The 15,597-nt window shown below is 39.2% G+C and overlaps 1 protein-coding gene across 1 annotated transcript in view; it reads right to left on the bottom strand.

The window, feature by feature from the left end:
• LOC101745659 (potassium voltage-gated channel protein Shaw) overlaps positions 1–15,597 on the bottom strand; it is a 226,160-nt gene that overhangs the window by 104,096 nt on the left and 106,467 nt on the right. The window contains exon 5 of the mRNA XM_012688852.4: positions 7,147–7,389. Coding sequence (XP_012544306.2) covers positions 7,147–7,389 — 243 coding nt within the window. The remainder of the gene's footprint in view (positions 1–7,146; positions 7,390–15,597) is intronic.

Genomic DNA, 15,597 nt, shown 5'->3' with positions numbered 1-15,597 from the left:
CTTGTTACAGAATTTCCGAGTATGATTCATAATATATCTATTCTTTTCTGTTTTATAACTATAATAAAATTATGAAAGCACTGGTACGTTTGTTCGTTGAATATACGAAGCAGCCTTCTTGATTTTATCAATCTTTTCAATTCTGTCTGTTTGTTTGAAAGAAACTCTTTAAGGATAGTCACATCTTTCACTTAATGGCAAAAATACGTGAGACTATGTTTCCTACCCGTGCGGGCTTACAAATACGACCTACCAACAGTAAAAATGGAAATTCAAAAGTTTAAATCGCTGTTTAACCCTTGCCTATAATGTCGATTTTTTTTTGTTATTGACGGAAACTCGTCTTTGCAAGCCCTGTATGGATGATGAGGAGGCATATAGTCGTGTGCTGCTGTAGCCTACAAAATTAGTCAACGATCGGGCTTCACACCTGGGATCACCAAGGTTGCTGAAATTCCTAGCAGCTCAAGGCAGCTAACTAACTCCCTGAAGGAACTAGTGTTCTTAATCTTCTTTTTCTCCACCTTATCCCACTAGGTGGGGTCGGCATAAGTAATTTTTCTCTTCCATTCTCTTCTGTTAGCCGTCACCTCAATACTCACTCCTCTCTCTCTCTCTCTCTCTCTCATATCGTCTTTCCCAACTCTATCCATGTCTTCCTCGGTCGACCTCTTCCCCCTCTACTAGGAACTAGTGTTGTGCTTATAATTCTGTGGAAGCAAATTGAGCGCCTGTCTTTGTTACCATTGTTTTTGACATTGACTCCGACGACTCCAATCAGCAGCTTAGTTCGCATTTATAGACATAAAATAGGCTAGAATAGGCTACTTGAACATCTGTACATTAAAATAAATAAATAAAAGCATTTCAAATAGTCTTATTTAACCGATGAAAAACCTATATATCAATTGCGTTCTAAATAAAATAACAAACTATAAATTCTCATGAATATTTCTCCAATAATCATACTTCGTTTTTAGACAGAATAAAAGAAATCATTATCTTAAAGAAACCTAAATACATTTTGATGTAACATTAAAACTACACCCGAGGCTCAAGCCCTTTGTAGAAACGAAAAAAAAATACCATTTCGAATTATGGGTATTTGTTTACACTGAGAGGTCTTCCTTGTAAATTTACTTTCTCTTTATTATTTAACTACACGGAATTTATTTTCAGAAGTTTTTTCTCATAATTAAGACCAAAAAACATTTGTTCGTGTAGTATAATTAACAGAAAACCGAGTGTCTTATAGTAAAAAAAATCTTTATTCCCAACCCAAAAAAAGTCGATGTGTAGTCATAAAAAGTCTAGTATTATTAGGTTATCGCAAATAGGAAACCTAATTAAAATTACTTTTACCGTTTAATCTTGTGTTTACCAATTTTTATTTTTTTTTATTGCTTAGATGGTTGGATGAGCTCACAGTCCACCTGGTGTTAAGTAGTTACTGGAGCCCATAGACATCTACAACGTAAATGCGCCACCTACCTTGAGATACGAGGGCGGCACTGAAAATTTCGGGAATTAACGAAGTGACATTCACATTACTATTTAAAAATGTATTTATTGCTTTTCGAAGTATTCTCCGCGAAATTTGACATATTTTTCCATACGATGGAACCAATCATTGAAACAACCATTCCATTCGAAAGTTGGGGTCTCCAAAATTGCCGTTTTGTAGGCGTCCACAGCTTCTTCAGGTGATGAAAATCTCTGTCCACGCAATTTATTATTTATTTTAGGGAAAGTATAGAAATCATTAGGGCTTAGGTCGGGGCTGTACGGCGGATGGTCTAATAATTCTATGTTTTCTTGCTCTAAAAACTCTTTTGTTCTGTGCGCGGTGTGAGAACTCGCATTGTCGTGATGGAGGATGATGCGGCGGCTGCAGTCCTCTTTACGGAGTTCAGAAACGACCTGTGGCAAACAAATGCTAGCATACCATTCTGCATTAACCGTTCTTTGTCCATCAAGAGGAATAGTCGTAACATGGCCGGTTTTGGAGACAAACGTGGCCACCATTTTTTTTACAACACTCCGTGAACGAACAATTTTTGTTGGCTTTAACTCATTTTCGAACACCCAAACTCGTGACTGGTTTTTTGTTTCGGGTTCATACACGTATATCCAGGATTCGTCACCTGATACAATGTTGTATACAGCATTTGAGGATCTTGCGTGGAATCTTTCGAGAGTTCTGACGCACCAAGTAACGCGAGCCGCTTTTTGCTCTTCACAGAGCGAATGCGGTATCCATCGGGAAAACAACTTTTTTACACCTAATTGTTCATGCAAGATTATTTGTATTTAACTCATGCCAATGTCTAAAGTTGCCTGAATTTCGCGGTATGTCACATGTCGATCTTCCTCAATCAGCTTACGCACAGCATCAACGTTTTCTTGGGTGACTGCAGTTTTTGGACGACTTTGACGGGGATCATCACTAAGCTTGACACGTCCACGTTGAAACTCAGAAAGCCAGCGATAAATTGTGGTTTTGGATGGGGCTTCATCACCAAATGCAGAAATCATCCGGTCAACACACTGTTTTTGTGTTAAACCACTTCGAAAGTCATAATAAATCATCGCTCTTGAATTTTCACGAGTCAATTCCATTTTCTCAACGACTAAACAAGTTTGACAAAACCTCATGACAAGACCGAGAATCTTTTTTTAAATAAATAAATGGTATTCGATTTTTAAAACCAAGGAGTTTGCAATTAAAAAGATTTTAATATGACAGGAACAGTGGAAATATTCCATTCCCGATACTTTTAGTGCAGCCTAGTATAAGTTCTAAGGTCTCAGTCCACAGATTCAGTACAATCTGGCGCCAAGTTCCGTTCAAAAATCCCGTTGTAAACGGAGCGCCAGACTATCGACTGTGTTTTCATTTTGATGTCTATGGGGTATATTTAACATGTATACGTAAGATATCACTTAATACCAAGTGGGTCGCAAGCTTGCCTTATCCATCAAAGGTATAAATAAAAACGTAACTGCCATAGTTCTTTTTTTAGAAATGATAATTATTAACAATAAAAAAAATGTATTTACTTTTACCAAATAACTAAAGTTCTCTCACTGATCATCAAATATTTGTTACAAAACATCATACAGCACAATAATCGAACCGACTCTGTTCGTGTCGTCGGAAACCAACCATTCATCTTTACACAATAGAGAGTTAGCTATTGATGGCGACGAAGCAATTAAAATTAATTATGAATGAATAAATCGTTCGCTTCGACTCGATTCACTGCGGGCTCCAATGCTGACCTATCTGGGGATTGTGGTTGCGCGAAATCAGAATCTTGTCTTCTGATTTTAGTAAAAAAAAATTTTTTTTATTGCCTAGATGTGTGGACGAGCCCACAGCCCACCTGGTGTTAAGTGGTTACAGGTTACCTACCCGTGCGGACTCACAAGAGGTCCTACCACCAGTAATTATGCAAATTATTGTTACACGATGTTATTCCTTCACCGTGGAAGTCAATGGTGAACATTTGTTGAGTACGTATTTCATTAGAAAAATTAGTACCCGCCTGCGGGATTCGAACACCGGTGCATCGCTTCAACACGAATGCACCGGACGTCTTATCCTTTAGGCCATGACGACTTCTAGTATACTAGCGACTACTAATACTAGCGAATACTAGCGACCCGCCCTCGCTTCGCTTCGGAAACATTAAATTTTATTATTGATAGCTGAGTCCCGCGATGTTACCCGCGGTTATTGTCGTACCGCGGGTGTCGCCGCGGGGCGAAGCTAGTCTTAAAAAAGTAGCCTAAGTTACTCCTTATATGATCAGCTATCAGTGAAAGTTTCGTCAAAATCGGCCCAGCCGTTCCAAAGATTAGCCGGAACAAACAGACAGACAGACAAAAATTGTAAAAAATATTATTTTGGTGTATGTGCCGTATATATATTCATATGCATGTAGTAAAAAGCGGTTATTTCAATATTACAAACAGAGGCTCCCATTTTTTTATATGTATAGATATGCTGCGGTGTTTGGAGAATTTTTAGTACGCCGGGATATATTGATTACGCCTGGATTATTCACTTTCCTGATAGTTTCAGCTGCAAGTCAATTCTTCGTAATAACTCTTCATCTTAATATTAAGTTAAAGGCCAACATTTTCCAACGCATGCTTTCAGCACTGCAATATTATAACTAGTCTCGTTACAAGAAAATTTATGGTCCATTACATTGTTATGTGCAATGTACACGGTATAAGTGGATAGGATTGTATATTAGCGGCTAATGGAAGCGTTCACTAGGGCGTGCACTAAGGAAAGTGTAAACATAAATGTAGTAATATCTTATGGTTTATTGTGTGATAAAATTAATTTGGTATTTTTTACATATAACATGATTTAGTTGACTCTAACACACATTGATTCTAAGGCACACAATGCTTTTTTTAATATATTTTTTCCTGCCTATGCTGCTAGCCTTTTTAGGTTATACCTGCGTAACTGAATGAGTAGGTGAGCTTACGTAGCTCTACCCTAAGGACGTTGCTAACACTAGCCCTAATAAGAGCAGTGCTCGGCAGAATCTACCACCGGATCGGAAACGCGACCCACTGAGAAGATCCGGCGAGAAACTCAGTGGGTTAAACAACGCGAATAATACATCTAAAATAATTACTTACTTTTTTTTAAAAGTTAATATAGAGTTAGATGTGGTGCTGTGTAAATCCAGCCTTATCGAGTTCAAGATTACGTTTTAGATCAGCAGTATAAGCGCGCGAGAGAGTTTCGTGCTTGGACACATTGCCAGAAAGAGAGGTGATAATTTAGGACAGCTGCTGGTAACAGGCAAGTTATGCGAAAGAAGGCCCAGTGGCAGAAATCTAATAAGCTGGTCGCACTATATTTATATGCTCTCCTCTCAAAATCTCAGTCCATGATACCATCCACGCAGCCGAGGGTAATAGGCAGAGCTAGGGCAAAATAGTTCAAGAGAAAGTTATTAAGGGAGTTTTTAAGTCCACGAGCCTCAGCATTGAGAATTATCGGCGCAAGGAGAGGAGAAAAGTCAATATACCGTCTTTTTTTTCCTACCTATTCTAGTAATCTTGAGGGGTTATTCTAGATTCACCGAGCTAGTAGTTGAGCTCACGGGGCTCAAATCGGGTGTGTTGCTAACACTGGCCCTAGCAAAAGCAGTGCTTCGCAGAATCTACCACCGAATCGGAAACGCGACCCACTGAGAAGATTCGGCGAGAAACTCAGTGGGCAAAAACCGTCTAGAAATCTCACGAGTATACCAAAACCTTTCACCAATAACTTCTAATTCAATTTGTTTCGCTTCAATTTTATGACAGCTTGCTGCAGCACGTTTTTAACTTCAGAGCTCCATTAAATTCGTCTTCTGAAACATTGACATTGTTTTCGTAATATTCAAGCTAAAAGCTCTTTTCTGATATGGTTTTGCTGAAAATATTTTCTCAATTTCGTCTCTTAAAAGTATCAGAAGTAAATGAAACGTGACGTATAATATTCACATGGTGAAGATGATACCCTTTTCGAGAGATAAAATGGATGCTAGTTTTGTACAAGTGCTGAATTTTAAAATATATATTTTACTAGTATATTTTGGACACGATCCGCTTTGGGAATATATCTCAGTGAATTTTCCAAAAAAGGCTTGCATATTCCTATAAGCAACTTGCCCTGCTAATCTTGAATACTAGAAAGAAATCAATCGAGTCGTTTTCAAGTGTTGCCCTGTTATACAAATGGCATTATTATAACTAGTTGATGCATGGGGTCAATGATCTCGAAGGACTATCTTCGCGGCAAAATAATATATCTAGTTAATACACTGCGTCTTCTCACGGTATAAAAAATGGAATGAAAATTAGATTTCACTACCTTGGTGTAGAGCAATATAAAGTACATAATTTCGGGAAAGTAACTAACGCGTGCCAGTAGCGATACAGGACTTTAATTATCCTTATTTTAGGTTTATTCTTTGTTTTATAGAGACGGGCAACCTTGTATTAAGTGGTTAAGGAAGATATAGGTTAGGTATTCTTTACTGTTGCGGCAAGGACAGCGTGGACGATTTTAATATCAATATACATATCTTTATATATATTTTTCTTCTGTGCGTGTGTTTGTTACTGAACTCCTCCTAAGTGGCTGGACCGGTTTTAATGAAATTTTCTGTGTACTTTCAGGTGAATTCGAGTTTTTTTTTATTGCTTAAATGGGTGGACGAGCCTCACAGCCCACCTGGTGTTAAGTGGTTACTGGAGCCCATAGACAACTACAATGTAAATGCGCCACCTACCATGAGATATAAGTTCTAAGGTCTCAGTATAGTTACAACGGCTGCCCCACCCTTCAAGCCGAAACGCATTACTGCTTCACGGCAGAAATAGGCGGGGTTGTGGTACCTACCCGTGCGGACTCATAAGAGGTCCTACCACCAGAGAATGGTTTAGATTTACAAATCAGCCCGGCAGATGGCGCTGCAGACGGTATCTAGGTTATTTATCTTTCCTAGAAATAATTTATATGGCAAAACAACGTTTGCCGGGCCAGATAGTAATATATAAGTTTTTGCTTTTGCAACGCACAAAATGATACCTAGTGTGTATTAGTAACACTATAATAAAAAAACAATAATTTATTACCATTAGGTTAGTGAAAACTTTGTATCAAATAAAACTAAATCAATTCTATGTTGAAAGGTATTCTAAATATTTCTAATAAAAATACATGTGTGCAATTCACACGTGGTAGAAGTGAAACCTTCCAAAATTAAAATACAATTATCCTAAACGTCTTAAGTATATGTAAAATTTTGTCATTAGTAAATAATTGTAAGGTAGCGCCCTCTGTGAATTGATATTTTAATTTCACGTATAATCCTAAATTAAAATTCACTACAAGAGCTTTCATACACACGTTAGTATTAAAAAATCTCACAGATGGCGCTGTATTAAATAGTATGTTATTTCTGTCTCATTCTTTGCTGGCTTCATCCTACACATTTTTGTATTTGTGTCTCTTACCTGTCGTTTTTTCCGTTGCATCCGGTTTGAAATCACAACGATTCTAAAGAAGTTTTCACTTCAATAATAATCTCTATTCTCTAGACAATAACGCACAATACAACTCACCACAGATCTGATGAGTAGTTCGATTGTGAACCACACGTTGCAGACTAACTCGATGTAGAAGAAAGCTATATGTGGCTTTCCGTTATCGAGCCAAAGGAGAGTCTCTAGTATCGTAGAATTGTCTAAGGGTTTACTTTCTGGTGGCGCTATCGTAGGCATCGTCACTCGGAGATCAGGATGGGTCTTCAAGCAGAAGCAGAGCACTGATATGCAGATGAAGAAGACCGATATGACAGATATCACCTGAAACAATGGAAACCAATGAAATGAACTTCCCACATCCATTATTATATCCACCCCATAAGAGACACCTTTCGATTTACTCAGTACCCAACATAGAAACTTTTATTGCTTATTTGGGGACGAGCTCACAGCCCACCTGGTGTTAAGTGGCTACTGGAGCCCATAGACATCTACGACGTAAATGTGACACCCACCTTGAGATATAAGTTCTAAAGTCTCAGTATAGTTACAACAGCTGCCCCGCCCTTCAACACAGACTCACAAAAGATCCTACCACCAACCACCTAAGTACGCAAATTATAATTTTGCGGGTTTGATTTTTATTACACGATGTTATTCCTTCACCGTGGAAGTCAATCGTGAACATTTGTTAAGTACATATTTCATTTGTCAAAATTGGTACCCGCCTGCGTGATTCGATCGTTGCATCGTTAGATACGATTGCACCGGACGTCTTATCCTTTAGGCCACGACGACTTTATTGATGGGATATACCGTTTGACATTGGTGGCAAAAATTTGAAGTGGCAAATTTCAAGCAATCGACGTTTTTCCTTTCAATACAACGCTGATGTGTTTGACGCATCTGGCGTTCTGATAGTTAAGATACCTGGAGTCTTCGTTTGAAGTGATACGGGTCATGCTGGCGTTACTGGTGGTATATTTACTGGTGGTAGGACCTCTTGTGAGTCCGCAAGGGTAGGGACCACCACCCTGCCTGTTTCTGCCGTGAAGCAGTAATGCGTTTCGGTTTGCAGGGTGGGGCAGCCGTTGTAACTATACTGAGACCTTAGAACTTATATCTTAAGATCGGTGGCGCATATACGTTGTAGATGTCTAAAGGCTCCAGTAACCACTTAACACCAGGTGGACTGTGAGCTCGTCCACCCACCTAAGCAATAAATAAATAAAGTTAAAATACGCGAATGGTACGTTCTTTGTGAATGACTTCCATTAAAAAGAAATAATCTGTTAGAGATCAAAATTGAATGATAAAACCGGGAAAGTTAAATGAATGTTAGTCTGCATGGGATGTAGAATAATACTGCCTTTTGCCATTGAAAAGTTGTTTTCAGACGGCCAATGATATTTTTATGTTGTAATATCCGTGGGGTTTGGCATTAAAAAAAATAACAAAAAAAAAGTCCGCAAAATAGGCTTAATTATCTTCGAATTTGTTTTTACAATCTGTGTGAAAACAGGAGTGTAATTAATAACAAATTTATGATTTATTCCGGGCAAAAATGTACACAAAAAGTAAAATATCTACTACGTTATACCGTAAATTTGTAAACATTCATTTTTCACTTCCACTATATTATCTTTCATCACTTAAACAAAAAAGTGCTCATCATTTACCCGACAAAGGAAATCCATTTCTTTCATAGCAGTTTTGGCGTCAAAATCCAGGTTTTCCGTGCAAAAAGTTACGCAGTGCCATCCATCATGATGTTATATTGAGATTTGACAGTTACCGGTCAGGCCAGTAAGTTGTGAGATGATAGCAGAATAGTGGTTTTATTGTATCTAAGATTTATTCCCATGTTTATCCTGTCACATTTGGAAACTGAACTGTATTAGCTAGCTCAAAATTTAGGCAACCTCGAAATATACCAATGTTACAATAAGAAAATGTACTTTTGAGTGTGACCTACATTTTTTGCCGTAACGAAACTTTGAAGCGACATGAATTATTACCAAGTATTTTTATGACTCAGGTAATGTGACATATTTAAGCATTTTTTGCTGAAATGATGACAAGTATGACACTAATCTAGAAATGGAAACTTAACACGAACGAAAGTTACATACAGACCAGCTAAGTGTGTCTTAGCCAAAAGGCCGAATTATTATTCTACACAATTATTCTAGTTTACCTTTTTATAATTAATTCCCTTAAGCATATTGTGGTCACACATAATTTTAGATCAAGCTTTTTTAAATAATTAATTCAAAAGTCATCTCAAAGTTCCAAATCTGCACGGTAAAAATTCACAAAAATTTTATACTCTTAAAAACTATTTTTGCTAAGATTTGATCCGATATATAGCATAGCATAGATGCCATAGTATCGTCATGTTAATTAATCGAATTTCGTTGATTACATTTACATGTCGATTGAAGGGTTTATTGTACGCTGTTTCTTGTGAATTAGAACAGCTTTCATGGGAATAATTTGTCACCGAACTGCGATGTGTAAACATTATCAGAGGTCTATTATAGCTAGCTGACGTGGCTATTGAAGCTGGTCTTTGAAGTTCTCTGATATTTATTATCATCTCCTCACTTTTTTAAATCAAAAACAAACATAATTAAAATTGCTCTGAATATCACATTAGTCAAATATCGACGAACTCATTTCACAGATTAGTGGAAATTTTCCTACATTTTCTAAATGTAAATCAATATCTCAACTCACCCAACTAGATTCCTCAATATTTTGAAGATTATGAAAAGCTGCTTGCACTATTCGGATTACAAATTTTCTTAATTTCCTCCTCCTTGCATCGATAATCCTCAATGCTGAGGGTCGTGGCCTCCTCTAACCACTTACTCCTGTATTATCCTGCGCCATTCCTGCATATCCTCGGCTGTGTAGATAGCAACGTGGACTGAAGTATTGAGAGTGGAGCGTATCTGGTCCGACCGACGCTTAGGCCTTCTTCTTCTCGGCCTTCTTTCGCATACCTTGCCTGTTACCAGCAGCTTTTCCAAATTGTCACCTCTCTTCCTGGCGATGTTTCCAAAGAACTCGAAACTCCTCTGCGCGCATATAGTACTGAGACGCATCGGAATCTTGAGCTCGGTAAAAATGGATTCGTTGGTTCTGTGTTCTGTCTAATGAGTCCAGCATTTTCCTCCAGCACTACATCCTACACGCGTTGTAGAGAAAAATGGAGAAGATGAAGGAGGTGATGAGCTGCTTCTTGGTATTCCTCAAAATGTTTCTGTCCGCCCATACACGGTCCAATTGGGACATAGCTTTCTTTATCATACTGATCCGCCTTCTGATGTCTTTTTCGGAGGATCCATTACTAGCTATGACGGAGCCCAGATAAATGAAATTCTCTACGAACTTCCAGGTTTAGCTTATTGATCATAGTGAACGAATGGCTGCGATGGACCACCATATTAACTTTGGTCTTTGCTCTGTTTATGAAAAGCCCAATTTCTCTGCTGGTTTGTTCCAATTTGCCCAGCAGGATGCACATTCCTTCTTCGTTGGACGCAAAAAGTGCTGTGTCGTCGTTTCTTAATTTAATTAATTATTTTCTATATGCTTCTTTTTAAACGTTCTTAGTAAGATTGATTGACTACTGAATACCTTGGAGACAAACATCTTTAGTAGTGCACATCACACACAATGAGCTAATTAATTTCATTTCGAGACTCAATAAACACACAGCTACATTCCCTCTCCATTGGTTTCCGAGCACAATTCTCTCGGAGCACACTTTTCTCCGTATTCTAAGCGGATCTCGAGTGTGTGTCAGCAAACAATTGTTCAATGGCTGTTCAAACGACCATCGTTGGCAGTCGACTACCTTCAGTAAACTCTTCATCTGTTTGCACTAACATGAATACGTTTCGATTTGTAAGAAAGTCATGATGTTTCAAATAAGACTTTCTGGATTATTCTTGTGTCAGAATAAATGAATTTTAAAGTTTAACTCTAACTCGTGTTACTCAAGTATAAATTTTCACTTTATACATATTATGATTAAATTCATTTGTTTATTTTATTTTTCTATCAGTAAACAGGCTTTGCAATGTGCTCGGACTTTTTGAAGTTGTGTGATTTTGTTTTATTTTGTCTAATTAGTGTTTCCTCAGGTTTAAATGTGTAATAACGGTGGTTTATTAACTGTTTAATATCTGTGAAAGTGCACAAATGTGGGAAAATGAAACAAAGTTGCTGAACGTAACTTCTCGGGATCTTCCAAAAAGTCCATTGAAAAAGTCTCAGTAAATGACCACCATTTTACTGAGATTATAATTCATCCCATATCATCTCATTTCATTTCGTTTCGTTTTCATTTCATGTCATGCCATGTATCATAATAATCAACTTCATTTCATTTCATAGGTAATATCATATTTCATATAAAAAAGTTGTCATTAAAATTAAAATAAGACTTGACCTAAAGGTCTTAGTTACCATGTCATAAAATCCCTTAGATTAGCAATGTGCTTAGCTAAAAAAACTGCGTAAAAAGAAAACGAAAATGTTTATATTTTTCAATGCATTACCTATACCCAACACCCAGTGCAATCTTAATGTTTGGTGTTGGAAACTAGTGTCGTTACTTTTAAAAATTGTTTTAGTATAAGTTATTTTCGTAAAAGTATAAATATCCATTATAAAAATTACCGCTATAATAATGTCATCAACATAAACAAAAACATTACTCATCTTGCTTCTTATGGCGTACTTGTAAAAGTATCTCGCTCGTTACTGTCAGTGATTTGCATTTTTATACTCACAGCTTCCATTGGGACGTAATATTTGGGTTAAACTGTAAATGCGATGACTGTTTTGGATATATTTTTGAAATTGATATAAGGGTTTTATGCTGAAATCCTTCGAATATGTCAGATGACGAGTTTTTATTTCTAAAGCAATGTTATGTAGGCAATATAATATTATCCAATGTAAAGGCAACGTCAAAATAGTTCAAATCGTTTATGTACGAGTATATTATGATTAGTAGTAGTAATACATTTGTAAAAGAAAAAATGTATGTATTTGATGTTTTCGCAGTTAAAATGCAAGACAAAGTTTTAGGGGAAAAAAAAATTCAATTCAAATCTTAGTTTCCCAAATTTTGGTTCATCAGCGCAAACTAAGTTTGCGATTGCGAGTCGGGGACAGGGTGACTCCGGTGACAAATTCACGGAAACCGCAACTGCTCACAAATATGTAACTTCGAATAACAGATAAATGGCTACAGAAGTTTTGAGTTATGGACCGATTTATCCCATACTTTACAAACTGTTTTTTTTTTTCAGGCCTATTAAAGCCAAAGTATCAGGAATTCAAAATCAGTGTGCAAATACGTATGGCCACTACTTTTTACCTGGGCTTACCACCATCATTGCCTAAGTTTTATCGGGTCCTAGAACGTAATTATGAGATCAAATAATCTTATAATGATATCCAAATTCAACGTCTCTTTTTTGATTGACGAAAAAAATATTTAAAGCCGTCCACGTTTCCGTTTCAATTTATTACGCATACAAAAAAGAACGATAAATTAATATTAGAATCAAAAATCTTCTTATTTCATCATCATTCCCCTGCCCTTCTCTCAATCACCTGGGGTCGGCGCAACATGTTTTCTCCTTCCATACTTCTCTATCATATAGCATTTCTTCGCTCACGCTCCTTTTACACAAATCGTCTTCCACGCAATTTTTGCCTTTCTTCTTAGGTCTACCACTTCCTCTATATCCTTTCACATTCATAGTCAACCCTCTCTTACCCACCTCATTTTCATTTCGTCTCATCACATGTCCATACCATCCCAAACGCGCACTTTTCAACTTCTCTGTCACAGGTGCCACTTTCAGAGTTCCTCTAACATAATATATATTCTTATTCTTCTTTTTCTTAAAGTCTTCTTATTTCAATTCGTATTTTTTTTTTCATTTTATTTATCTCTAATGGAAACGTTTTTTCTTATAAAAGTAATTTCCTGATGTGTCTTAACACGTTACGTACGTTCAAATAATTTTAATCCCCTAAACGTGTGACCGGGCGAGCAAATGTGAGAAAGATTAATCAAGTTACTCCCTCACGCCAGGTTGAGACCGCTAAAATGCTGCTTACTTTTAAATTCGTTTTTTATTCCTAGTTTTTTTTATATTTTATTTTCCGTTATTCCACTATCTATTGTAAAAGATAATTTATTGACTAAACTACATATAATACAGGTAATATAAACTTAAATATAAGTATAAAATTTAAAATTATTAATAATCCTAACACCAAATATTGTCATAAAAACATAAAATGTAAACAACCTTCTTTCGGTGTTTTTTGTCCATTTAATATGACTAAGAGATAGTAATGTGGCGGTAGCCATAACAGAACACAAGATATTTGACAGATGCCTGAATCTCGCTTATGACATTTTGAAGATAAGGTTGCATATATACAAGTTCCGAACAACAACATTCGGACCGTCGGTCTACCGAGCAATGTCACCCGCTCGGTGGAAGATCTGCCCTTTGTCGTTCAGCCTCCCCAGAGTAATATCTACTGGAGATCGATTTCAGTTCAGTCTAAAATTATTTCTAATGTATTTGCTTGTCTCCTCCTCCTCGCGTCGTTTCCTCACTGCTGAGGGTCGTGACCATTATAATTCGACATGACTTTACTCCTTGTGATGTCCCGCCAGCGTCTCCGATCATTTGCTTGTATTGCTTCTAATTGTTTTAAGATATTTCTTTTATGTCAGTTCGTGGCATATCAAGATATGCGTCTTTAATTTACCGCAGGTATATCCAAATAAACATTTCTGATTAAAATTTGACTTTAGTGGTGATATGTTGTTTTTTTATATTTTTTATTGCATAGATGTGTGGACGAGCTCACAGCTTACCTGGTGTTAAATGGTTACCGGAGCCCACAGACATCTACAACGTAAATGCCGCCACCTACCTTGAGATATGAGTTCTAAGGTCTCAGTATAGTTACAACGGCTGCCCCACCCTTCAAACAGAAACGCATTACTGCTTCACGGCAGAAATAAGTAGGGTAGTGGTACCTACCCGTGCGGACTCACAAGAGGTCCTACCACCAGTAAATTAATGAAAAATAATGTTGTATTGTTATCCCGCGCGGGTAAGAACAAATACCCTAGTTACATCTACTGTGAAGCAGTAATGCGTTTCATTTTGAAGGGGCCTTATAACCGTTGAACTATAAAACTGAGACTCGTAACTCATATTTAATTAAGGAAAAAAAAAATTCTTTTACGACATTACCAACCCCAACAATTCACTAAGCGCCATTTTAGCTTCACACATTCTGAGAGTCTCCAGAACCGCAATATATCAGCCTCAGAACAAAACCGCTTGGCGACGAAGGACCATTAGAGGGGGGATTTTTTTTTTTTTCATTAAAAAATTTCATAATGCCGTAGAATCGTAGGGTGTAAATGATTCCGGGGCGGGGTGGCGATGGCGTTATCCTTAGATGTAAGGAACGCCTTCAACACCCTGCCCTGGTCGGTGATCGCGGGGGCGCTGGAGTATCACGGCGTCCCCGCATACCTCCGCCGACTGATCGGCTCCTACCTCGAGGGCAGGTCGATCCAGTGCATCGGACACGGTGGGGCGATGTACCGCTTCCCCGTCGAGCGTGGTGTTCCGCAGGGGTCCGTCCTGGGCCCCCTGCTGTGGAACATCGGCTACGACTGGGTCCTGCGGGGCGTCATTCGGGGACCCCTCCCCGGGCTCAGCGTAATTTGTTACGCTGACGACACGTTGGTCGTAGCTCCGGGGAGGGACTACCGGGAGTCTGCCCGTCTGGCGTGCGCAGGCGTGGCACACGTCGTCACCAGGATCCGACGGTTGGGGCTCGAGGTGGCGCTCGACAAAACCCAGGCCCTGCTCTTTCACGGGCCGGGACGAGCGCCGCCTCTGGGTGCCCACCTCGTGATCGGAGGCGTCCGCGTCGGGGTCGGGGTGACCGGTCTTCGGTACCTCGGCCTTGAACTGGATGGTCGGTGGAACTTCCGCGCTCACTTTGCGAAGTTGGGCCCTCGACTGATGGCGACGGCCGGCTCTTTGAGCCGGCTGCTTCCAAACGTCGGGAGTCCCGATCAGGTGGCGCGCCGCCTCTACATGGGGGTGGTGCGGTCGATGGCACTATACGGGGCTCCCGTATGGTGCCACGCCCTGACCCGCAAGAACGTCGCGGCGCTGCGACGTCCGCAGCGCGCGATCGCGGTCAGGGCGATCCGAGGATACCGCACGGTCTCCTTCGAGGCGGCGTGCTTGCTCGCCGGGGCGCCACCCTGGGACCTGGAGGCGGAGGCGCTCGCTGCCGATTACCGGTGGCGTAGTGACCTTCGCTCTAGGGGGGAAGGGCGCCCCGGCGAAGGAGTAGTTCGAGCGCGGAGGCTCCAATCTCGGCGGTCCGTGCTGGAGGCGTGGTCTCGCCGCTTGGCGGACCCGTCGGCCGGCCTCCGTACCGTCGAGG

This window comes from Bombyx mori, chromosome 3, assembly GCF_030269925.1.
Source record: "Bombyx mori chromosome 3, ASM3026992v2".
Classification (NCBI taxonomy): Eukaryota; Metazoa; Arthropoda; class Insecta; order Lepidoptera; family Bombycidae; genus Bombyx; species Bombyx mori.
This window is presented reverse-complemented; position numbering and strand designations above follow the sequence as displayed.